This window comes from Babylonia areolata, chromosome 23 (assembly GCF_041734735.1).
Source record: "Babylonia areolata isolate BAREFJ2019XMU chromosome 23, ASM4173473v1, whole genome shotgun sequence".
Lineage (NCBI taxonomy): Eukaryota > Metazoa > Mollusca > Gastropoda > Neogastropoda > Buccinidae > Babylonia > Babylonia areolata.
The window spans coordinates 29324330-29351407 of NC_134898.1; the positions used below are offsets into that span (position 1 = coordinate 29324330).

A 27078-nucleotide genomic window follows, 5' to 3' on the forward strand; every position below is an offset into this window, starting at 1 on the left:
ATAAAGTCCACTCGTCGTACTGATTTTAGTATTTTCCGAAAAAGACCACTGGGGCGAATGAACATAGTGAAAGCCCTGTACACTGAGAGTAAAACACACAAGCTTTTTATGTATTGAGTATAATTTCAAACTGTAATGTTTAAGATGAGAAAGATCAGTTTAAAGCAAATTAACCCCCCTAACATTAATTACAGATTAATTTCCCTTTTTTACTATCTGCACCAAAGACATGCACCAGAAATATAACTTCCATGCTTAGCAAAAGTAGTTCCTGTTTGAACGAAAAATGATGAAAATGACTGCTCTTGTTGTTGTGTCAGAATATCATATCAAAGTGCCAAGTTTAGAGAATTAAAAAAAAAGTAAATATAAATATATATATATATATATATATATATATATATATACATATATAATTATATATATATATATATATAACAGTAGATTCAGTTTGCATATAATTTGGCTTCTTTATATATAAAAAAAAATTGTGTGCCCATCCCAGAGGTGCAATATTGTTTTAAACAAGATGACTGGAAAGAACTGAATTTTTCCTATTTTTATGCCAAATTTGGTGTCAACTGACAAAGTATTTGCAGAGAAAATGGCAATGGTAAAGTTTACCACGGACACACACACACACAGACAACCGAACACCGGGTTAAAACACAGACTCACTTTGTTTACACAAGTGAGTGAACTAAACAAAACAAAACAAAAACAAAAGACAACCTGAAGACCCAACAAAAAAAAAAGAACTGTCCTTCCGTCGCAATCAAACACCATACCCACCAGTTCACACACACACACGCATGCACGCACACACGCATGCACGCACACACGCACGCACGCACACACACAAATACACTCACCTAAAAGAGAACGAGATCAAGAGGGAACCTACAAATTGTCAAAAGCAATATTGGATTTCAGGTGACCTCAAGTTTTGTGAACTGAAAAGGTACATTTTTAGATTCTGCTTAAAGTTGTTCTGGTTAGTTAGTTATATTTCTTAAATGTGATGGTAAATTATTCCTGTAAGTTCCCCCACTGTATGTGAGATCATGATCTGGAAGAGGTGTATCCAACTTATGTACATGTCTTATGTTATTTACTGGAAAGTTATTTGTAATTGAAGGAGGTGCGTAGCCGCTTACTATTTTGTGCATAAAAACAGCCTTATCATATTCTAGTTTTAGCTCCAGTGGGAGGATATCAAGTGACCTATAATTATTAGGATTTAATGAACATGACTTTAACAGAACTAATTTCAAAGAACGTTTGTATAATCTGACAAGAGGTTTTAGAGTATTAGCGCTAGCAGAACCCCACAATGTAGAAGCATAATCTATGATTGACTGTATGTGAGCATTAAAGAATTGTTTTCGGGCATGTGTATTTAGAAAGTATTTTATTTTTGAGAGAGAGAGAGAGAACAACGGGAGAGGGATATCATAACCTCAGTCACGCCAAAGGTTGTTTCCCGAATTATCCCGCGCTTGCATGCCCAGGCAACACAAACTCGGATTAAACAGAACCAGTCACACAACACCATCAGCACTATGATACAGACGTGCATCGGGAATGCCTCCCCTGTGAATGTCTGCATGCTTCTAGCCTTGTCCTGGTGCGAGGGAAGGGGAGGTGGAGTGGGGTCTGGGTATGACTACATCAGTGATTATCGGTCAGTGCTCCGCGCCAAACCACTGTGAGAGATTCACAGATGTGTCTTGGAGGAAAGGTCAGTGGGGCAGTGGGTTGTTTGGATAACAACGAAGATTTGTTGTTGTTGTTGTTGTTAATGATGTCATTTTAATTGTGAACAAAAAGTGACTCGAGTGAAGGTCAGACATGTATGGTGAGGAAGTAAAGGTCAGGTATGTATGGTGAGGAAGTAAAGGTCAGACATGTGTGATGGGGAAGTAAAGGTCAGACATGTATGATGGGGAAGTGAAGGTCAGACATGTATGATGGGGAAGTGAAGGTCAGACATGTATGATGGGGAAGTGAAGGTCAGACATGTATGCTGGGGAAGTGAAGGTCAGACATGTATGATGGGGAAGTGAAGGTCAGACATGTATGCTGGGGAAGTGAAGGTCAGACATGTATGGTGAGGAAGTAAAAGTCAGACATGTGTGATGGGGAAGTGAAGGTCGGACATGTATGCTGGAGAGGTGAAGGTCAGATATGTATGGTGGGGGAGTGAAGGTCAGATATGTATGGTGGAGGAGTGAAGGTCAGACATGTATGCTGGGTATGTGAAGGTCAGACATATATGATGGGGAAGTGAAGGTCAGACATGTATGGTGAGGAAGTAAAGGTCAGACATGTATGATGGGGAAGTGAAGGTCAGACATGTATGGTGGGGACGTGAAGGTCAGAGATGTATGCTGGGGAAGTAGAAGTGAAGGTCAGACATGTATGCTGGGGAAGTGAAGGTCAGACATGTATAGTGAGGAAGTAAAGGTCAGACATGTGTGATGGGGAAGTGAAGGTCAGACATGTATGGTGGGGACGTGAAGGTCACACATGTATGGTGGGTAAGTGAAGGTCGGTCAGACATGCATGGTGGTGACGTGAAGGTCAGGTATGTATGGTGGGGAAGTGAAGGTCAGACATGTATGGTGAGGAAGTAAAGGTCAGGTATGTATGGTGGGGAAGTGAAGGTCAGACATGTATGGTGAGGAAGTAAAGGTCAGGTATGTATGGTGGGGAAGTGAAGGTCAGACATGTATGGTGAGGAAGTAAAGGTCAGGTATGTATGGTGGGGAAGTGAAGGTCAGACATGTATGGTGAGGAAGTAAAGGTCAGACATGTATGGTGGGGAAGTGAAGGTCAGACATGTATGGTGAGGAAGTAAAGGTCAGGTATGTATGGTGGGGAAGTGAAGGTCAGACATATATGGTGAGGAAGTAAAGGTCAGACATGTATGGTGAGGAAGTAAAGGTCAGGTATGTATGCTGGGGAAGTGAAGGTCAGACATGTATGCTGGAGAGGTGAAGGTCAGATATATATGGTGGGGGAGTGAAGGTCAGATATGTATGGTGGAGGAGTGAAGGTCAGACATGTATGCTGGGTATGTGAAGGTCAGACATGTATGGCGGGGAAGTGAAGATCAGACATGTATGGTGGGTAAGTGAAGGTCGGACATGTATGCTGGGGAAGTGAAGATCAGACATGTATGGTGGGTAAGTGAAGGTCGGACATGTATGCTGGGGAAGTGGAAGTGAAGGTAAGACATGTATGATGGGGAAGTGAAGGTCAGACATGTATGGTAGGTAAGTGAAAGTCAGAGATGTATGATGGGGAAGTGAAGGTCAGACACGTATGCTGGGAAAGTGAAGGTCAGATATGTATGCTGGGGAAGTAAAAGTGAAGGTCAGAGATGTATGCTTGGGAAGTGAAGGTGAGACATGCATTCTGGGGAAGTGAAGGTGAGACATGCATTCTGGGGAAGTGAAAGTCAGACATGTATTCTGGGGAAGTGAAGGTCAGACATGTATTCTGGGGAAGTGAAGCAGGTCGGACATGTATGCTGGGGAAGTATCAGACAGAAAAGAGTGACAAAGAGGGCTAAGATTACACTCAACTCTGGAGCGGGCAGATGAAGTGAACAGATCAAAGAACATAACCTTACAGCACACCACACCAATCATAAGAAAAGTTTTATAAATAAAATCATTCACAACAGCAGTGACTGATCTGTCTGAGAGACATAAAGAAAGCATTAAAGAGCGAGCCTCGAAAGCCTTAAATTTCATGTCACTTTTGCACCAAGATTCTACAGTCGAGTGTATCAAATGCAGTTGACAGATCAAAAACAATGAGAACAAACTGCTCCTTTATCAAGAGAGAGAAGAATATGGACAACTCTGAGAGGCATAGTTTCTGTGCTATGAACTGGGCGGCTAGCAGTCTGATATGGACAGATGAAGTTATAGGAGTTGAGGTTGGTGAAGGTTTGCTAAAGAAGATTTTTCCCTCGAAGACTTTTGGACAGAAATGAAAGGTTTGAGACTGAGCAAATGACCTGGTACATAAAAGAGTTAGATCGTCTCAGTGCGGTTAGGACACGACACCGTATAAGTTCGAGAGAGATGCATGAGATCAACTAGACATGAAATTATAATTATCAAAGTATGATGACCATAGGCTGCAATACTTGACACGCAACAAAAAGCATTCAAGTAACAAACAGCTCATCACCGCACATAGTGTCTTGCACATGCGTCACATACATACGCGGCTTACTGAGGTTAAAGGTTAAAGGATGTGGAAGCCGTGTGTGCAAGGAAGAAAATAACAGGGAAGCTTCAATTGTATTGTGGCAATAATTCCGCACCCTCCCTCCCTCCATGCCCCCCTTTCCTCTCTGGTTTTAATTCTGGGTGTATGGGTTGTTCATTGCTAAGTATCCGATGATCTCATCTTGCACGAGTACATCAATTCAAGATGTTTGTCTTTGCTGTACAAGGAATTTGGGGGTAGTGACGTGGTGTTACAGCTACGTTTTTTCTGACTTTCCTTCACTTTCTCGGAATCGTTATTCCCGTCAGATATACCGACTTTTAGTGGATTTCAACATTCTACGCAAATGATAACAGCGTGCATGCGTGCGTGCGTGCGTGCGTGTGTGTGTGTGTGTGTGTGTGTGTGTGTGTGCTCGTGCTCATTTTTCACAGGGACGGAAAAATCGTGGGGACTGTCTCTTTAAATAAACATAGAAACACCCCACTATAAAACAACAAAAACAATAATAACAAACCAACCAGTCAGCGAATATTTATGCAGTGACTCTACACAAAGGACAGCAGACTCTTTTCGGTTGTAGCACGCTTTTTCATATACTGCAGAAACGTGTTTTTCAATAAGGCCCACCAAGATGAAGTTTGACGAGGTTCTCAGCAGTGTTGGTGAGTTTGGAACGTATCAAAAGCGGATCATATTCCTGATCTGCATCACGTCTGGCTGTGTGATCCTCCAGAATTTGTCACCTGTCTTCACCATGGTTATCCCCCAGCACAGGTAAACTTCGCCTTAGCTCTGTCTTTCTTTTCTCCTGTATGATTTTGAACACCAACCGTAAACGTAACTGTCTCTGTCTCTCTGTCTCTGTCTGTCTGTCTGTCTCTGTCTCTGTCTGTCTGTCTGTCTCTTTGACTACTTAATAAATTTCAATGTATATTGATGTACATTAGACAAGGATGATAGCAACTAATTTTTGTAGAGCTGGACGAAAGTATGAACAGAAAAAAACAAGCAATTTGCATAGTTAACAGAGTTAGTAACATCTAATAGAAACAGAAAGAATTTTTGGAACACTGTACATGATATTTCAATTAAAAGAAAACAACTGACTAATAATATTAGTATCGAAACTTGGTTCGATCATCATTTTAAGGCACTGTTTGTTTTGAGATCGTTTTAAAAATCGTGAAGCTGCATGTTCACGTGGCATTATTGGAGAACTATTGAGGTATACATGTAAAATAGAATAGATTTTTTTTCAATTCTCATTTTGATGGAGGAATCTCTCCTGAACACTGGACTGAATCTATTGTTCCTCCACATTATAATAATGATAATTTTAAAAAAGACGACTTGAATGACCCTTGTAATCATAGAGGAATTTCTCTGTGTGATATTAGCAGTAAGTTGTACAGTACTATCATACTATCATAAACCATATACTGCAAGAATGGGTTGAACAAAATACTGGCGAATGTCAAGGAGGATTTAAGCATAATTATTACACCATGATTGTATGTCGCATTTATAGATTTCGAAAAAGCCCTTGATTCTGTTAATCAAGCTATTCCCAGGACTTTAATCTTAAAAGGTGGTGTTCATGAAAAACTACTAAAATGTATCACGAGTATATATAAATGGTTAAAAACTATGGTAAGGTGCGGAGGTAATATGACCGATTATATTCAATGTACTTCTGGTGTAAAGCAAGGTGATGTATGTAGTCCTGTTTTATTCTATCTTTTTATCAGTGTATTAATTTCTGAAGTTATTAGGTGTGGAAACTATGATGCATTTACTGGGGGCTTTTTAGAAATATTCGTACTGCTTTTGGCTGATGATGCTGTGTTGATACTGAAATTATCATTGGTTTACAAACACAGCTGAACATTTTATATAGGTCTGCTACTTCACCCCAACTGAAAGTTGATATGTCAAAAAGCAATATTATTGTGATTAGAAAGGGGGGACATTTGGGCATTAAAGAAAAATGGACTTAAAACGAAATACTTACGTCACTTGTGAATGTACCTGGGTATGTATTTTTGAACAAAACTTAGTTTTAATGTTGCATGTAAAAACCTTGCAAGCAGAGATAAAAATGCACTATCTCGTATTATGCACTAATTGTCTAGTTTAGAAAATCAATCTTTTGAATCATTTATGAAATTATTTCACTCTCATATTCAACCTGTTACACAGTATTTGGGCTGAAATATTGGGTCTTCATGAATCAGCAATTCACTGAGAAAAAAATTATTTATTTGTTTTAAGGAAATTTCTTGGATTGTCTCTGTATACGCCAAATGATTTGTTTCTATATTGTTCTATACAATATGACACAACCACAGACAACATGACCCTATTCCACACTACATGACCCTATCCACACAACATGACCCTACTCCACACAACCTGACCCAATTCCACACAGCCTGACCCTATTCCACACGACATGACCTTATTCCACACAACATGACCCTATTCCACACAACATAACATGACCCTGAACAACACAACATGAACTTATTCCAGACAATATAACCCTATTCCACACAACATGACCCTATTCCAGACAGCATGACCCTATTCCAGACAATATTTATGACCCTAATCCAGACAATATGACCCTATTCCATGCAACAAGACCCAACACCAGACATTATGACTTTATTCTAGACAATATAACATTACTTCATACAACAGGACCCTATTCCAGACAATACAACTCTATTCCAGACGACGTGACCCTATTCCAGACAATATAACACTATCCCAGGAAACATGACCCAATTCCAGACCATATGACCCTATTCTACACAATATGACCCTATTCCACACAACATGACCCTACTCAAGACAGCATGACTATTCCATACAATACGACACTACCACAGCTGATATGACCCTATTCCACACAAAATGACCCTATTCCACACAAAATGACCCTATTCCACACAACATGACCCTATTCCTACACAACATGACCCTATTCCACACAACATGACTCTATTCCAGACAATATGACCCTATTCCTACACAATATGATCCTATTTCACATAACACAACATATCCCTATCCCACAAATCATGACCCTATCAGACAACATGACCCTATCTCAGACAACACGACCCTATTCCACACAACATGACCCTGTCTCCAGATGTCAGATTCCGGGCCTTCCGAACGACACCTACGAGGTGCAGAGCGCACATCACGCCTGGTTGATCAACCTCACCATTCCCCTCACTGACGAGGAGGGACACTACTCACAGTGCACTGTCTATGACGTGGCAAGCCAGGGAGCAGACAGCAGCGCCAACAGAACGGAGCGCACGTGCCAACAGTGGGTGTTCGACAGGTCCGTGTTCAAGGAAACTTTGACCTCGCAGGTAGGTCAAAATGCGGAGTTCATTTTTCACAGAGATAAAACATAATCATTCGGGGGCTTACGGCTGAAGCAGAATATCAGACAGCTGTTAGTCATGTTAGAAAGATAAATTCTATGTGTTTATTTTTGAGAGAGAGAGAGAACAAGAACAATTACAAGAGCAAGAACAAGAACAAATTCTTATTCCATAGGCTTCTGGCTCCTAGAAACAAAAAAGAACAATGTAAAATGCCTATCAAGGAAAAGCCATGCATGCAAAAAAGTGAAATTTCCGAAACCAGAGAGAGAGAGACAGAGAGAGACAGAGAGAGGGGTGGGGTGGAGGGAGACTAGGATGGTCAACTTATAACAGGTATGTGTATGATTACGGTTTGACACCCAGTTTCGGCATGATGTTGTGTCCTCGGGAAAGACACTTTACTCCGATTTTCCTCACTCCAACCAGGTGAGAATTGGAACCTGACGTCGGCTGAGGAAGCTTAAAATGGCGATGGGAAGGTGGGAAAGGAGGAAGGTGGCAGAATGGTTAAGACGTTTATCTGCCAGTACAACGTCCGTCCTCAACCGAGGATCTGTGAGTATACACATCAATCAATCAATCCTATGCCGAGTCCCAGACACAGTGGGTATGAAAGAACTGCCCTGATTGCAGTGACAGTTTATGGGACCTTTAACCTTTACCCTGTTGCATGCAATGTGTGGGCAGCTGAACCTGGTCTGCGGACAGAAGATATACCGGTCCCACACCAGTATGATGATCTTCGCTGGCAAGTTCGTGGGCGCTTTTCTCACCAGCGTGTTCGGAGACCGGTACGTTGTGTGTGTGTGTGTGTGTGTGTGTGTGTGTGTGTGTGTTGTCCGTGAGTCTGTGTGTGCTTGCGTTCGTGCGTGTGTGCGTGCGTGTGTGTATGTGTGTGTTGTGTTGTGTTTTGGAAGGGTGGAAATCTTTACGCAAATATGATTTGAATGTAACGGACAGCTCGTTTTTATGTTTAGAGGTAGTGACTTGCACTTGAGTGCATCTGGAAATGCAAAACTCTATCAAACAGACCAATGGTATACTTTGCTTGTATGGACCATTTCGACAAGCAGCTCGAGTAAGAAAAGGTTATTTTAGATATTGTAGTGCCGAATATTCTCTTGCACAATGTACATGGATAACAATTCGTTGATTTTTTATTCTTATTCAAATGGCAGGACGTTCAGACAAGCTGGTTGCTGACAATGAAGTGTCTGATTGAGAGAGACGGGGAGAGAAGAGGAGAGAGAAAGAGAGAGCGAAGGGAGAGAGAGAGAGGGGGGGGAGAGGGGGAGAGAGGGGGGATGGAGATAGAGAGGAGGACATAGAGACTAGAAAGAGGGAGGCAGAGTAGAGGGGGGACAGAGAAAGAGGAGGGGGAGAGAGAGGAGAGAGAAAGGGGGGAAGAGTGAGGGAGGTAGAGAGAGAGAGACAAGAGAGAGAGAGAGAGAGAGAGAGAGAGAAAGAGAGAGAGACACAGACACAGACAGAGAGAGAGAGATATGGACAGAAACACTGAGAAAGAAAGAGAGACGGTTTTATAGTAACTGATATCAAACACTAACTATATCTTAATATGCATGTGTTTCTTTGGGAGACCAGTTACAAATGTAGAATGACAGACGATTTCTAGTTTCAATATGGAACATGCAAAAATTGTTTGAGTAACTGTTGATGGAAAAGAGACAGAGTTAATTGTACATAATTGATAAATTTGTTTGTATTAAGAAAGGAATAGATATTATGTTTAGCGATCGACATCTTTTATCCATCGTTCATGGCCTTACCATGTGGCCCTTTTAAAGGTCGTGGTTAGTTGTGAAGATAATCATCCTGATTTCATATCAAATGAGAAGGCAATCTTTAACCGAAACGTAATTTTTGTTGGCCACTAAATCACTCTGTTCTCATATGAAGCAGAGTTAGATGAAAATATTAAGAACTTTGTCATTTTGTTTGTCACGAAGAACTGTTCTCAATCGAAGTTGAAGAAAACACTTAGAAACTAGTCATTTTGTTTGAACACAATTATTGATATTGTGAGAGAATGACTGAGTGGACGAATATTTAGGGGCTGTCCACACACTATCATTATGTGAGAATGAATGAATGGACGAATGTTTAGGGGTTGAGCACATATATTTATGAGAAAATGACTGAAAGAACGAATGTTTAGGGGTTGACCACGCATTATCATTGTGAGAGAATGAATGACTGGACGAATGTTTAGGGGTTGACCACACATTATCATTGTGAGAGAATGAATGACTGGATGGACGTTTAGGGGTTGACCACACATTATCATTATGAGAGAATGAATGACTGGACGAATGTTTAGGGATTGACCACACATTATCATTGTGAGAGAATGAATGACTGGATGGACGTTTAGGGGTTGACCACACATTATCATTATGAGAGAATGAATGACTGGACGAATGTTTAGGGGTTGACCACGCATTATCATTGTGAGAGAATGAAAGACTGGACGAATGTTTAGGGGTTGACCACACATTATCATTGTCAGAGAATGAATGACTGGACGAATGTTTAGGGGCTGACCACACGATCCACATGCTGTTCCAGGTTTGGACGACGACGTGTGTATACCGTCACGTTGCTGATCATGCTGTCCTCGGGGGTGGCGATAGTGTTCGTGACGTCAGTTCCGGTCTTGATGGCGCTGCGGTTTCTGGCAGGAGGCTCAACTACGGGATCCTATCTCTGCACCTATGTCATTGGTACGCCTTGAAGGAAGGAGGTGGAAGCAGGGAATGGGGAGAGAGAGAGGGGCGGATGGGGGCTGGGTGTGTGAGTGCTGTGTTGTATTGTGTTGTGTTGTGCTGCGCTGTGCTGTATTGTGCTGTGATGTCCTGTGCTGTGCTGTGCTGTGCTGCGCTGTGCTGTATTATACTGTGCTGTGCTGTGCTGTGCTGTGCAGTGTTGTGTTGTGTTTGCGTTGTGTTTTCCTCAGTGTCTGTGCTTGGAGATGATAGTCGGTTGGGCGGTTTAGATTTCTGATCAAATGTTGCCCATTGATCGGGGTTCAGTTCGGGGCCCCGTTTTGGCATGGTGTCGTACCCTCGGGAAAGGCACCTCACTCCGATTTTCTTTACTCCTCCCAGGAGTGAATGGGTGCCTGACTTCGGCTGGGGAAGGTTAACACAGCGGAAGGAGAGGATTGGGCCCCGCATTCCAGTGACGAGCTCAAAACCTAGTGGATATGAATTCACATCCCCAGTGTCCGTAAAGGCTATTGGGACCCTTTATGTCTGTGAGAGAATCAAATCTGGGACTCCCGCTTTGTATTCCAGGCGTTCTATGCACCAGACTAATGCTCAACCTGAGCGTTTTCTCACCGCAGCAGTTCTGAACAGTTCATTAAATTTTGTCCTTGACAGAAAGTCATTTTTTATGACAAACGTATACAGTGACCAAAAGATCACAGAGAGAGAGAGAGTCAGAGATACGGATACGGATAATTTATTCATGTACAGGCCATTGCCCCTCATGAAGGGGTGCAAACACGTGAACATATAACCAAAACAACAAATGATATGCGATCATGTCAACAAGAAACAGTTCAGAATTCTAAGACATCGGAGTTGATTGCAGTCTGAATGCTTTAAACAGATAGACAAAAGTGCGAGTGGTCTCTTCGTGCCTAGAAGCCATGAGTAACGCTAATCTGAGCTGACAGGGAAATTTATAGAATTTAGGTAGTATATACTTGGTTCTTCAGTCATGCAGGACGAAATGTATTTCATTTTCTTCTCCCTCGCTGCAAAGTTGAGAGAGAGAGAGAGAGAGAGAGAGAGAGAGAGAGAGAGAGAGAGAGAGAGAGAGACGTAGAATATGGAGGAAGGTTGGTTCTCAGAGAGACATCCTCCTTATAGGACAGAGCCATCTGTCTTGCCTGACATCACTCCAGATTTTTTCGTGCCACGTGGACTCGTCACATGTCTCGGCAACGGGCAGTGAATCAACCTTCCACGATGTGTGTGTGTGTGTGTGTGTGTGTGTGTGTGTGTGTGTGTGTGTGTGTGTGTGTGTGTGCGAGTGTGTGTGTGTGTGTGTGTGTGTGTGTGTGTGTGTGTGTGTGTGTGTTTATGTGTACAAAAATGTGTGTGTGTGTGTGTGTGTGATAGTACCCCAGTGTGTGTGTGTGAGTGTGTGTGTGTGTGTGTGTGTGTGTGTGTGTGTGTGTGTGAGTGAGAGACTGATACTTAGACTGAGATTGAGATTGAGACTGAGATATTTTAATCATTTGAAGCCTTGGCCGCATATGAACAGGGGCAACACCAGAGTTAATAATCAATACATGAATCAGACAAGCATCACAGATCCTCGCAAAATTAAAGATACAAGACACCCTCGCAGTTGAAATGCTTTGAACAGACAAAGTGCCAAATTACGAACGATATTTACATTGCTAGAAGCTATCAGTAGACCTAGTCGGAACAAACATTGGATCTATATAATACTAAGAGAGAGAGAGAGAGAGAGAGAGAGAGAGAGAGAGCACCTGATTGTGTGAGCTTCCACGGGCAAGGGGGCGCGAAACGTTTTGTTTATCCGCTTTCGGCGTGTTGTGCCGAATCTTTCCTCCGCCAGGCATGGAGCTGATGGGGAAGACCTATCGACGTTTCGTTCCCATCCTCCTGGAGGTGTCTCAAGTTGTGGTGACCATGCTGGCCATCCTGGCTGCCTTCCTGCTGAGGCACTGGTCCCATTTCCAGGCCTGCATCGCCGCCCCTTGTTTCCTCTGCCTTGTTGGCTTCTTGTGAGTCTCTTGTTTCCTCTGCCTTGTTGGCTTCTTGTGAATCTGCCACTTTTCTTTGTCTCGCCCCTTGTTGCCCCTTGTTTCCTCTGTCTTGCTGGCTACCTGAGACTGTCACTTCACTTCTGTTTGTCTCGCCCCTAGGGGGTACATGAAATATACTTCTTCTCGCCTTGCCTTGCCTTGCCTTGCCTTGCCGGCCCGTGTTTCTACTGCCTTGTTGGCTATTTGTGAGTCTGTCATTTCACTTCTGTTTGCCTTGCCTCGCCCCTTGTTTCTCCTGCCTTGGTGGCTACTTGTGTCTGTCACTTCTATTTGCCTCGCTCTGTGTTTCCCATGCCTTGGTGGCTACTTGTGAGTCTGTCACTTCTGTTTGCCTCTTTTATAATTATCATCCCTGCTTGTAAGATTATATAAACAGTTTGTTTTGCCCTCTGTGATTGTATACTAATGTATAAGATGGGTATGTCTACATACGTCCTGCAGAGGGTTGAGGTAATTTTGTACAGTACAGTACTACACTGTGTGTGCTGTGTGTGAGAGTGTGAACAGAACAAATAAACACACATGTGGGTACATAGTTTCAGTTTCAGTTTCAGTAGCTCAAGGAGGCGTCACTGCGTTCGGACAAAACCATATACGCTACACCACATCTGCCAAGCAGATGCCTGACCAGCAGCGTAACCCAACGCGCTTAGTCAGGCCTTGAGAAAAAAAAGAAAAAAAAAAGAAAAAAAGGGGAATAAATAATAGATAAGCTTACATAAATAAATAATAATTATAATATAGAAAAAGGTAGTAGTAATAATAATAATAATACTAAAAAAAAAATTTAAAAAAAATAAAAATAAGACAACAATGATGATAAATAAGCAAATAAATGTAAAACATGAAGACACACATTCACACATACACCCACACATGCATAACATATATGCACCAAACATGCAGTTTCACTGGGTACATAACAAATTATGTTAATTTGGGTACATAACAAATTAACATCAACTTACATGTGGGTAGGGGGACAAGGTGTGAATGGTTGTTGTGTCATGCACCCATGTGGACTCGTACCACACTCACGTCCAGTTCTCCATTCAATTCTTTATTCATTTGGATACGAAAACTTAAAAAAAAAAGAAAGAAAAACAAACAAACAAACAAACAAAAACTGAAAGAAAAGAAACAAAACAAGCAGCATTAATAGCAATGAAACAAAAGGGTATACCATGTCCACATGATCATGGCAAATTAAAGGCAATTAAACAACAGCATTTATTACCATGTCCGCATGATCATGGCAACATATCATAAAAACAAGAACAACATCTACCATGTCCGCATGATCATGGCAAATTAATGGTGATTAAACAAATATTACAATGTCCGCATGATCATGGTGAAACAATAGAAAAACAAGAAACAGCATCGACCATGTCCGCATGATCATGGTGAAATAATGTCAATGAAGCGAAACATCTGCCATGTCCACATGACCATGGCAAGTTAATGACGATTACACAAAATTACAGATTTATCATCAAAACATACTGTATTACAGAATGCATAAAAAGGGAATTACTTGCAGTTTGAAGGATTTCGCAGAAAATGAGCGAGCAATCAGTGGAATTTTTCCACAGATAATATCATGGAATTCTGTGATGTTCTTCCACAGACAATCATATTAACACATAGAATTGAAACCATAACCAAGATGTTTCTATATTAGCAAGGGGTTGGTAGCTATACGTTTGACTAAATAACAAAAATAATATTCAATGTATTTCACAATACAATACACACAATACACAAACTTCATTGTCTATACTTTGGTACAGAGATTTTCTTTTTGGCAGCAGCACATGTCCAACATAAGAAGAAAACAACAAACAAATAAAATGAATAGAAAATAAAAAAAGATAAATTAAATGGCACCAAATGGAAATAGCTATATACAAATATACAGATTACTGATATTTACGTGCCTCTCCATTTCAGTCAGCCAAACCGCATTGCACATCTCCCCCCCTCCCCCCCACCACACACACACACACACGCACGCACACATACACTCTCTCTCTTCCTCTCTCTCTCTGTTTCTCTCTTCACAAAATATACAAAATATACAACATATACAAAATATACAACTACAAAGATCATAGTTCATGTAAAAATTAAATATCACCAGAGTAAGACCAGAATTAAACCAAAAAGCAGCACTTCCATAGTTCACATAAAAAAACACAAAAAAACCCCAAAACAAACAAAGAAAAAATAAAAACAAGAGGCAAGGCCTTCAAGACTCACATGTGATACACTTTAAAAAAAAATAAATGTAATCGTTAAAATCTGTTCTGTATTTGTTATTATAAAGCTTCGGGTTAAAAATTTTAAAAAAATCCTAACCAGATTCGAACCCCAGTGTTCGGGTGAAAAGAAACTGTCTTACCCATTACACTATCGTGGCTCCTTAACTGACGTTCTAAAATTTAATATTTGAACATCCTTTTTTAAAGGGCGATAAATCAATTGCGGTTTTCGCAGTGAGAACGCTGTTTAAATCATATTATTCTGGTGCATCTTGGGCATTCAAAAAATCTTTAAGGGCAATAACAAATTCTTTTTAAGTCCGCGGTAAAGGAGACGTGGCTATTGCCACAATCACACTGCAACATTTAGCCGTTTTCTCTAGATCTAGATAATGTACAAGTTTAGTTACACCCACCGGGAATGTAGTACGACATGGTCGATTCAATTTCTCTTTTATGTTCATTCTAGTTTTATAGCTTTAAAGTTGATATAAAAATTTAGTATTTTGTTAACCTAATAACATGTAGAGTCAAGTACAAGTACTTCTAAACGTCGTAAGAAGTGAAAAGGACTTCATTTTGAGAAAAGTCAAGACTGGAATTTTTTTCGTTTCATCGTGATCAATTCAAGGGTATTAACTCGTATGGTTTACAATTTTTAACTATGAATTCCGGCTGATTCTGTGGATATTTTTATGGCAGTTTGGGGCATAATCCAGTAAGTGATGAGGTGTTCACAAATCTTTCTCTGAATAAATATTTAACGGTCTCCTTCTCCAACTTTCCATCACATGTTATCGTGTATTGTCGATTGAATATAGGATTGAACGGGCAGGTCAACAACTTGAAACAAAATGGCGTCTTTCGCGTTCGCGAAGAATATGAGCACGCGCTTTGAATGTGTATAGATATGTGTAGGCAATTGATTTTTGCCCATGACCTTCAGGGCTCAGCCGATAGATCTATAACGTCCACTCGTCATATTGATTTTAGTATTTTCCGAAAAAGACCACTGGGGCGAATGAACATAGTGAAAGCCCTGTACACTGAGAGTAAAACACATAAGCTTTTTATGTATTGAGTATGATTTCAAAATGTAATGTTTAAGATGAAAAAGATCAGTTTAAAGCAAATTAAGCCCCCTAGCATTAATTACAGATCAATTTCCCTTTTTTACTATCTGCACCAAAACGTTTGCAAAATAAATAAAACTTCCATGCTTAGCAAAAGAAGTTCCTGTTTGAACAAAAAATGATAATAATGACTGCTCTTGTTGTTGTGTCAGAATATCAGATCAAAGTGCCAAGTTAAGAGAATACAAAAAATTAAATATAACAGTAAATGCATTTTGCATATAATTTGGCTTAAAAAAAAATTTTTTTGTGCCCATCCCAGAGGTGCAATATTGTTTTAAACAAGATGACTGGAAAGAACTGAATTTTTCCTATTTTTACGCCAAATCTGGTGTCAACTGACAAAGTATTTGCAGAGAAAATGTCAGTGTTCATGTTAAAGTCTACCATGGACAGACACACACACACACACACACAGACACACACACACACACACACACACACACACACACACACAGCCGAACACCGGGTTAAAACATAGACTCACTTTGTATACACAAGTGAGTCAAAAATGAACAGCACTCTTAAGTAATATCCTGGCAGGCAAATTTTCCAAAGTCAGACTTTCTTCTGAATAGTATGTCATAAAAATGATTTTCTTAACAAGAAAAAAAAAAATTCAGTCCTCAACCAAACAAGTAGTTTGTAACTTTTTGGTTTTCCTGCCGACAGCAAAGACCGATTTATATCAGGGAAAAATCTCACATACCCCAGTCTCTCCCCTTCCACAAAGCACCTGTTTGCTCTGTGATGTTGTCTCTCCAGTGGTTGGAGCCAAAATGACCCAGAGCTCTAAGAAGATGCCCAAGGTACTATTTTAATCCTTACTCAACACACTGTAGTACCCTCAGATTCATTCCCAACAATACTATTATTCACAAAAAATTAATAATAAAGATAAAATTTTCTGAAACTAACCTAATGGAAATTCTTTTTTTAATTCTTACCAACTAGGCCAAGTTAGGTTGGTATACAAGAATAAAGAAAGATATGCCTACACTTCTAATGTCGGGAAAATTAACAAAGGACTCTTACAACCCCTCATTAATTAGTTCTAGACATTGCTAGAGATTATTCAACTTGGGTCCCCAGTAGAGGTATAAGCCATGTGGTCGAAGGGAGATAACCTAGCCCTTCCACTCAGTTCAGCAGAGTCGGTAACAGACATTCCTGCTGCACATGAGTGGCCAATTTATTGTCCTCTCACATGTGCACAATATACACATCAGTGCATACACACACACACACGCACACGCACACACGCACGCACAAACATGAAGTACTAATGCAGGTTGTGAGAGAATGTATAAAGGCAATTGTTGCCACAGATCTAGAATTAACCAACCACAAAAGCTCACAGTGAAAATATTACAAAAAAAGAAAAGAAAATCAGTGTAGATGTACTTAAATCCTAAGAAAGAAAAAAAAGATGTTCTCTCTCAATCCAGTTGCAAGGCAGTAACACGCACAGCCGTAGAGTACCATGAACACTTCTTGTAAATACATAAGCTTTCGTAATTTTCGCCTGGAGACCATATCTTCGAGCAACTTGCATTCGAAAGCTTTTATCAATAAGTCGTTAAACTCAACGACACTACTCAATTTCCAAACAGCTTCATCCCGGAGTCTCCCAGATGGCTGATCTCCAAAGGCAGACTGAAGGAAGCCCAAAAGATCATAGAGAAGATTGCACGTGCCAATGGTGCTGCAACCCCTGTCCAGCTTGAGACCATCATGGCAGACGTGTGTGAAGAAGTGCCGTCTTCTTCAGCCTCTGCAAACCCTGTGCAGCTGTTCCGAGTTCCGCGACTGTTTGTTTGCTTCAGCATGCTTTACCTAAGTTGGTGAGTACATCTGAGTAGCTCGAATGATCGTGCGTTACAATTATTCTTTGTGGCTTAGAGTACGTCCGGATAGCATGCTTATTGCAACGTACAGTATAAATTCAAAACAGTTCCTTGGCTAATTTTGGTCAAGAAAACTATTCATAACAATTGTGGTTTTAAGATTAAAAGGAACAATTCATGAGTTTATAAAGAAGCGTATATGTTGTTTGGGTGATAACTGTAAGAATCTCCAGATTTTCAGACAGTACTTTTGTGGGGATAGTATTTGAGAATGGGAAAGTAACATCAGTCAACCATTCTGTTCCTTCTGTTTATATTCTCCAGTCCCACCCACCTTCATAGCCCCAGTTCCACACAGGCAAATACACACAAACATAAACACGTATTGAATCGCTTAAGACACCTCATAGCATGAAACAGTCAAACAACTATAACCATGACAGCAGCTCTGCATAATTCCTTTGACAGCAATGGAGTTTCCATTGCCTCTAGGATACTGTTCCTCCGTGATAGAAATTCTGCATCATTCCTGTGACAATAATTTCGGGGTTTCCACTGCCCCTATGATATTGTTCATTTGTGATAGCAACTCTGCATCATTCCTGTGACAATAATTTCGGGGTTTCCACTGCCTCTAGGATATTGTTCATCCATGAAAGAAACTGCATCATTCCCGTGACAATTCTTCTTCGCTTGTGGGCTGCAGCTCCCACGTTCACTCGTATGTACACGAGTAGGCTTTTACGTGTATGACCGTTTTTACCCCAACATGTAGGCAGCCATACTCGGGGGTGTGCTTGCTGGGTATGTTCTTACTTCCATATTCCACCGAACGCTTACATGGATTACAGGATCTTTAACTTGCGTATTTGATCTTCTGCTTGCGTATACACACGAAGGGGGTTCAGGCACAAACAGGTCTGCACATATGTTGACCTGGGAGATCGGGAAAATCTCCACCCTTTACCCACCAGGCACCCTTACCGAGATTCGAACCCGGGATCCTCAGATTGAAAATCCAACGCTCTGACAATTTGGCTATTGCGCCCGTCATCCCGTGAAAATAATTACGAGGTTTCCACTACCTCTAGGATACTAATCATCATGAATCGCTACGGCCTGATGCTGAACATCTCTACCATGAGCGGCAACATCTTCCTCAACTTCTTCATGTATGAATGCATGGGCATCCTGGCTCTGGTCCTCTTCTCGCTGTTCGTGGAGCGTGTTGGGAGACGGCCCCTGATGGCGTCCTGCTCCGCCCTGGCCGGCGTGGCCTGCCTGGCCACGATACTGCCCACTGTCCTGGGGGGAGACTGTGAGTGGGGATCCCTTTTTGACTTCCTTGCATAGACAATGTGAGTCTGTGTGATAACCCGGTGTTCAGTTGTGTGTGTGTGTGTGTGTGTGTGTGTGTCCTTGGTGAACTTTAACACTGCCACTCTCTCCTGTCCTTATACCGATTTCACATTTCTTCTGTCTTTGCTGCTGTGTGCACATGTCAAATGATCGGTATAAGGACAGGCCCGGCGCTTCCTTTTTTGAGGAAGTGTCTGGGTTTGTTCCAATGTACCTTTTATTTACCTGTGTGCTAGCTGAATCGGTAGCGTAAGCAGCACTGACTTGAAGTTATGTACCTTGTGAATGGAGGGAGTTACCACTCTTTACTATTTGTTAAAGGGACATAATTATAAGATCAGATACATGTATGTCTTGGCTTGCCCAAACATATACCAAACATATTAGGGCTGCGTAACACATTTCTTTTCCCTCCCCACCCAGCGTGGATCTTGAATGCTCTGTCGATGATTGGACGGCTGGGGACGTCCACGGCCCTGTCGGTGCTGTACATTATGTCCCCGGAGATCTTCCCCACGGTGCTCCGGAGCTTCGGGATTGGCAGCTGCTCCATGATGTCCCGTCTGGGAGGTCTGGCGTCGCCCTACGTGGCCGACCTGGTGAGGCGGTCCTGATGGCTCTGTGTGTGTGTGTCTCTCTCTCTGTCTCTCTCTCTGTCTGTCTGCCTGTCTGTCTCTCATTCATTTTGGAATACTGCTAAAATCAAATCAGACTGGGCAGTGTGGTGTCGCCCTATGTGGCCGACCTGGAGAGGCAGTCTTGGTGGCTTTCACTTTTCTCTCTCTCTCTCTCTAATAAAAAAAACTTTGTTCGTTCGTTCGTTCTATCTCTGTCTCTCACTCACTCCTCTCTCACACACAGACACAGTCTGTGTTTGTAGTTCAAATGATTATGTAAATTATTTGTGTTCTCTCTCTCTCTCTCTCTTTCTCCCCTCTCTCTCATTCATTTTGGAAAACTGCTCAAATCAAATCAGACAGGGCAGTCTGGCGTCGCCCTATGTGGCCGATCTGGAGAGGCGGTTCTATCTGTTATGTATATATGTGTGTGTATGTGTGAATGTGTCTGCTTTTTTTTCATTTTATTATTTTATTTTATTTATTTATTTATTTATTTGTTTTATTTATCTGTTTATTTTATTTTCATTATCATTATTTATTTATTTATATTATTATTATTGTTTAGTTTGTTAGTTATATTATTTCGTTTTTTTTTGTTTTTTTTTGTTTTGTTTTGTTTTATTTTTTTTTTCTCAAGGCCTGACAGAGCGCGTTGGGTTACGCTGCTGGTCAGACATCTGCTTGGCAGATGTGGTGTAGCATATATATGGATTTGTCCGAACGCAGTGACGCCTCCTTGAGCTACTGATACTGATACTGTGGCCTTCTTACATTAAATTTGTATTACTGTGGCTTCTGATTGTATGTTTTGTACCTTTTATAGGCCGATGTACATGAAGTTTGCATGTACTGTGGCCTAAGGCCGATGTACATTAAGTTTTATGTATTGTAACTTAAGGCTGATTTACATTAAATCTGTATGTGTTGTGGTTTAAGGTCGATGGCTTAAGCCTGATGTACATTAAGTTTGTATTGTGGCTGCAGGCCAATGTACATAAGTTTGAACGTATTGTGGCCTTACTCATTTACATTAAAGTGTATGTATTGTAGCTTAATGCCGATGTACATTAAGTATGTATGTATTGTGGCTTAAGGCTGATGTACACAAAGTTTGTATGTATTGCAGCTTAAGGCCGATGTACATAAAGTTTGTATGTTTTGTGGCTTAAGGCTGATGTACATAAAGTTTTTTTTTATGTATTGTGGCTTAAGGCTGATGTTCATAAAGTTTGTATGCATTGCGGATTAAGGCCGATGTACATAAAGTTTGTATGTATTGTGGCTTAAGGCTGATGTACATGAAGTTTGTATGTATTGTGGCTTAAGGCTGATGTACATAAAGTTTGCATGTAGTGTGACTTAAGGTTGGTGTATATCAAATTTGTATTGTGGCCTAAGGCTGATGTACTTTAAGATATTGTATGCACTGTGGCTTAAGACCACTTCTGAGTTGTGAGTTCTGTCTGTCAGAACACCTACGTGAGTGGAGTGTGGGGGCCAGCCGTCCCCCAGATTGTATTCGGGGTGGCCGGGGTAGTGACCACAGTCATGGTGCCAGTCTTTCCAGAGACCAAAGGAAGGCGTCTGCCAGAAACCATCCAGGATGCTATCCTGTTTCAAAGGTGAGCGCCTGTGTGTGTGTGTGTGTGTGTGTGTGTGTGTGTGTGTGTGTGTGTGTGTGTGTGTGTTGTGTGTGTGTGTGTGTGTGTGTGTTCTTCTTCTTCTTCCTCGTTCGCCTCCCGTTAGATGAGCAGCCCGGTGTCCTCGATGAAGGCTGTCGTCCGTCGCAGCTCTTCCAGGGTGCCGTACAGCTTGGCTTCCACTGCTGTCGGTGTTGGCCAGTACTTCCTCCTGGTTGCTGCATGCGTCGTACAGTCTTGAAGGATGTGGTCGGTTGTCATTGGTCCCTCACCACTAGGGCACTCTCCACTCTGTCCAATGCCAAATTTTGTGTGCATTTGGTGGAGCAGGTGGTTCTGTCCAGTCCTCAGGCGGAAGATCTTGACCTGTTCCCGTAGTTCCAGCAAATGGTATCTGTTTTCTGGGTAATATTTGGGGTGCTGGAGGCGCCACTTTATTCCTTGTTGTGCCTTAATGATTGTCTTGATTTCATCGTATGACACCAGTTTGTTGGCCTGCTCCTCCTGTGCGCCGTCTTTTGCCAGAATGTCCGCTTTTTCGTTGCCTCTGATGCCAGTGTGCTGGTACCCACTGTATCACCACTTTCTCCACTCTGGCACTCAGCACAACAAGGGGTGAAGTGAGATGGTTCTGTTCTTTGCAGCGGGAGTTCTTGAGGGCTTGGAGCACGGAGAGAGCGTCTGAGAACACCACCACCTCCCCTGTTGTTCTTGTGGAGTTCTGCGAGACTGTTGTGGCTGCCTCACAGAGGGCTTCTCGCTCAACTCGGAAGTTGGTGGAGTATTTTCCTGTTGGCATTGCCACTTCATCTCAGTCTTGTATTGGAGGAAGATTCCAGCTCCTCCATCCCTCGTTGCTTCTGTGGCGGAACCATCTGTAAAGACATGGGTCCAGTCCTCCTGGGGGTACTGGTTGCAGATGTACTCCATGGCCAGGGCCTTCCTTTGGGTGTCTGACTGTGTTCCTCTCTTCTCCACTCCGGGAATGCTGGTGACGACTGTTGGGAACGCCCGCCTCTTTCAAGATGGGTCGGTGACATGTGCCGGGATAGGCTTTGCTTCGTGTTCCATCAAGACTGGGGTTTGTCTTTCAAGACGTCTTGACTGGTGGATGAAGCTGCCTCTTTTCAGCCGGCTCTTGGTGGGTCTGCTCATTCTGTTGTTCATTGGATTGTTTTCAAGGCGTTTGAATTTTGCTGCCTGGATGAGGATCTTTGTGTCTCTTCTGTCCTCCAATGACTGTAGCCCAGTAGTCTCCTCCATCTTCAGGATTGGGGTGGATCTCATGGCGCCAGTTATGACACGCTGAGCTTGGTTTTGTATCTTGTTGAGATGGTCGAGGTTAGACTTTGCAGCTGATGCCCATGCTGATGTCCCGTACTCAACTACAGGTCGGACTCTCCCCGTATAGAGTCTCTTTAGGATACGTTCATCAGCCCCCCAGTCCGTCCCTGAAAGTTTCTTCATGATCGTCAGTCTCAGCTTGGCCCTGCTACAGCATCTGGTGATCTGCTGTTTCCAAGTGAGCCTGCGATCAAAGATCACTCCCAGGTAGGTAGGTGTGGGTTCCTCTGCAAGCCTTTGGTTGTTCAGTGTCAACTTCGCCTCTTGCTTCATGCTGGATAGGCTGAAGACTGTGTAGGTTGTTTTGCTTGAGTTGACAGAGACAAGCCATTCCTTGGTCCAGTTGCTGATCTTGTTAAGCACAGTCTGGAGGCGTACCTGTGCTGTAGTGGTGTACTCTTCAGAGCACCAGAGTACCAGGTCATCTGCACAGATCGCTCCTCTGACCCCTCTTGGCAGTTCTCTGACGTTGTCATCTATGAAGATGAAGAACAGTGTTGAAGATTGTTAGAAGGACTGCCTTGCTCTTCATCCCAAGATCCAGAATCATTTCATTTGTGATTCCGTCTGGTCCAGGTGACTTCAGGTTGAGGCTCTGCAACGCTTCCTCCAGCTCTTTCTCTGTGAAAGCTGTGGTCATGACTTCCTCTTTGGGCTCTTTCTCATGAAGTTCACCTTGGGCCATGTGCACTGTGACTTTATGTTCAGGAGGGACTTCCAGATTGTTGATGCTTTCATAGACGTCTATGAAGTGGTCTGCTGCTTTCTTTCCAGAGAGGTAATTTCCATTCTCTTGTATTGTTATTGTGGTGTGACTTGTTGTTTCGTTGCTGAGGGTTCTAGCCAGTTTCCACAGCTTACTGCCATCCTTGTCAAGATTTAGGCTTTCAGTTTCCTCTTGCCAGCTTTTTCTTGCAGCTTGTGCGCAGGACAGCTTGTATCTGGCAGTTACTTCCTTCAGCGCTATGTTGTTCTCCAGTGATGGCTGCTTTTCTGCTCGGTCCCTGGCTTCCATAACAGCATCTTCCAGATTCTGGAGTTCCTCCGTCCAGTAGGGCTTGTAGTCTTTGTGTGCTCCTCTTGGGATGGATTCTATAGCAGTTTTCAAGACGGCCTTTGTGAAGTCTTGAACCATCTTGTTTGAGTCCTTCTGCCTGATGTTGATTGGCTTTGTGTATGTATCTGTGAGGGTCTTGAAGAGAGTCCAGTCCGCCTTTCTGTAATTCCAACGGGGAAAACACTTTGCTTGAGGAGCCTGCAAGTTGAGGTTGATAGAGAGTTTTACGGGCTTGTGGTCACTTCCTCCAAGCTTGTTCAGGACTGTTCTTGTGGTCCTGACGAATAGGTCTTGGTGACGAACACTAGATCTGGTGGTGATGTGGTCATCCAGCGTCTAGAGTAGAAGGTGGGTTCATCATCTTCTTGGTTGATGAGAGGAAGATGTGTGTCAATCTCCCAATCCTCAACTTCTTCGCCTCTCCTGTCCGTCTCCTCATAGCCCCATCTCTCTGAGTGACTGTTGAAATCTCCCACCACCACACAGTTGTTGTCTGGGATGTTCATGTATGTGATGGAAAGATCAAGATCTTGAGGGCAACAGACATTGTAGATCCTGATGTTGTGTTCCTTTAGGACTATATCAACCCCTTGGATCTCTGCCTGTTGACTGGTGTTGATCTTGAGTTCTTGTGCGGCGATGGAATTCCGCACCAAGACAAGCACTCCTCCTTTGTTTCTTTCCTCACGGTCCAACCTGATGGTCTCGTAACCCCTCACTTGAAAGCAATGGTTTACGGTCAAATGTGTCTCTTGGACACATGCAATATCAGTATTTTCTTGGTGCATCCTTTCTGCCAGGCCAAGTTTCTTCTTATGCACCCCCTCTGCATTCCACTGGAGAATGTTTATTCCCTCTTCTATGTATTCTATTAACACCATGCTTTAATCTTTATTTAGTATTGTGTAGTGTAGACCCTATTCAGGGCGGGGATTGGAAATTTAAAAAAAGAAAAAAAAGAGTACACCAGTGCTTATCTTATCCTAGAAATAAAGCATTTTGTCTTGTCTTGTCTCATCGTGTTGGCGTAATCTGTTTCAGCCGACGTCTACACGTACAGGACACGGAGATCGTAGCCGTTGAAGACGACGACAGCAGTCATCGATCCTCACAGGACAAGACTGAAGACTGAGGACAGGCCAGGCCGAGAAGTAATCCTGTAACCCTTTCTGGGGGCATGGACTGTCAGTTCCGTACAGTAAGCAGATTGATTTCCCTTCCAAGCTTCTCCGCTCTTCCGCTGATGTCACAGAGAATCTTTTGCGTTTTCAAAATTCAACATAGAAACACGTCGGCAGGAGAGCTTTTAGTTTTTCAACATTACAAACCTGGACGGAATTCACTTCCGTTTTCAGTCCGACAGCCTTTCACTTTCTCACGGTCCTTTATAAACATTCATTTTCAGGCAGTTTTTACATAACCAGGCCTACATTTATGTACTCAATGGATTAACACGTATTAATTTTTTTTATTCCATGTGTGGGTGGAAGGTGGGGGTGGGGGATTGGGGTGGTGACTGATGTGTAAAGCACTTTCAGATGTTTCAAAGCACTGTATCATCATCATCATCATTATTACAAGAACACAGAACAGTGTTATGAGTTACAAAATGATATACAGATCCTTTATTACTCAGGACAAATGAATTTCTCTTACTGGCGACAGTAAAGCGTGATTTTTTTTCTTTTTTCTTTTTCTTTTCAAGATTCAAGATGATTTATTCATATATAAGCCAAGATCAGGTCAGGGGCATAGCCCTTGCTACTGGTATCATGTAACTCAGTACTACCTGCCGCATGTGAAGTCTCCCAACGACAGACCAGGCGGAGGAGGAAACCTTTCCCACGGCTGTGAAGGCGGAAGAGGATGACCAAAGGGCAGGGGGAGCTCTAATCCTTGGCTGTAAATCCCCCTAGAAGACGGAGCTCCGAAGAAAAAACCTGCACCTGCCTAGGCCGTCCTACACGTGGCAGTATCTGCACCTGTTGGACTGTGAGCGTCGGTAGGCGAGAGAGTGGGGAAGGGACTGCACAACTCCTCACTAAGAAAGTCACCTGTGCTGGTCAGGCAACCAGGCTAATGTTGGAACGACGAGCTAGCCCTTCAACACCCAGCTTTCCCAAGCTTTGCGGCGATGAAGAAGTGGTAACGTGGACAGGCAGAGGATGCTGCTGGCAGTTCCTAGTCACGACTCTGCACGCAGGCGGCTGTGGGGTGATGGTCGTCCGCCGTAGACTGGGGCAGATGCGGCGCCCGTATCCTCCCACAGTGTCAGAGCAGCCCTTTTTAGGGACAGCACTGCTCTCCCCACATGGGGAAGGGGAAATAAAAGGATCCCCAAACAAATCCTGCCTCACCTAGTACCTAGTAGGAAACCGCACCTACTTGGACATCCAAAAATAGCGGTCGAAAACAACAAAAGAAAAGAACCAGGAGTCATGCCCTGACTCTGGGTGCCTGGAATGTTCGCACCCTCTTAGAGACGACAGACCAGAAAGACGCACAGCGCTCATTGCTAGAATGCTTGATCGCTACCAGGTGGACATAGCAGCCCTGAGCGAAACCAGGTTTGCAGGTGAAACCCAGCTGGAGGAAGTTGGAGGGGGCTACACCTTCTACTGCATTGGAAAGCCAGATGGCACCCCAAGAGCCTCAGGCGTCGGCTTTGCCATACGAACCGAACTTGCACGACAGCTTGACAGCCTTCCACATGGGATAAACGACAGGTTGATGACCCTGCGTCTGAAGCTGTCCAAGGATCGCTTCGCCACAGTCATCAGCTGCTATGCCCCGACGATGACCAACCCTGATGAGGCTCGGACAGGGGTTGATCCTGTAACTCTCGGCCCATACACAGCTCGGAGACCATCATGGAAGGTCTTCATGTCGTGATCATCAGCAGCGGACTGAAGCTCTTCGGACTTTCTCTCACACTGGGTGTTCTTCATCTCACGCAGCCTCTTCTGTACGAGTTGCTTGGTTTGCAAGAACTGGTTCTTCCTCTGGCAGTCTTTACCGGAAATGTGATACTGATGCCGTATATGCAGTGTGTTCAGAAGCTTGGAGATTCCAGAGTCGTTCTCATCAAACCAGTCTTTGTGGCTCCTCTGTACAAAGCCGAGTTTCAGCTGCTGCTGTGTACACAGCATCTCTAAAGGTGCTCCATACCTCTTCTACATCAGTCGATGCAGGAATTTCTTGGAGAGCTATTTGGATTTGCTGCTGCAGCACGTCCTTGGTGATAGGGAGGCGGTGGATGTTCAGCTTCCTAGGGGGTTTCTGCCTGGCTGGTTGGAGCTTGCATGCAAATCTAATGTTCATCTTGCTGCGT

General features: G+C 42.9%; 1 protein-coding gene across 1 annotated transcript; it reads left to right on the forward strand.

Annotated features, from left to right (window-relative positions):
• The first annotated feature begins 1651 nt into the window (after window positions 1-1651).
• LOC143297886 (organic cation transporter protein-like) lies at window positions 1652-25200 on the forward strand. The gene is made up of 11 exons (XM_076610414.1): window positions 1652-1741; window positions 4683-5025; window positions 7412-7640; window positions 8346-8449; window positions 10245-10399; window positions 12273-12441; window positions 17494-17724; window positions 18819-19045; window positions 19510-19685; window positions 21177-21328; window positions 24789-25200. The coding sequence occupies exons 2-11, from the start codon at window positions 4883-4885 to the stop codon at window positions 24877-24879; spliced, it is 1677 nt and encodes a 558-aa protein (XP_076466529.1). The 5' UTR covers window positions 1652-1741; window positions 4683-4882; the 3' UTR covers window positions 24880-25200.
• The last annotated feature ends 1878 nt before the right edge of the window (window positions 25201-27078 follow it).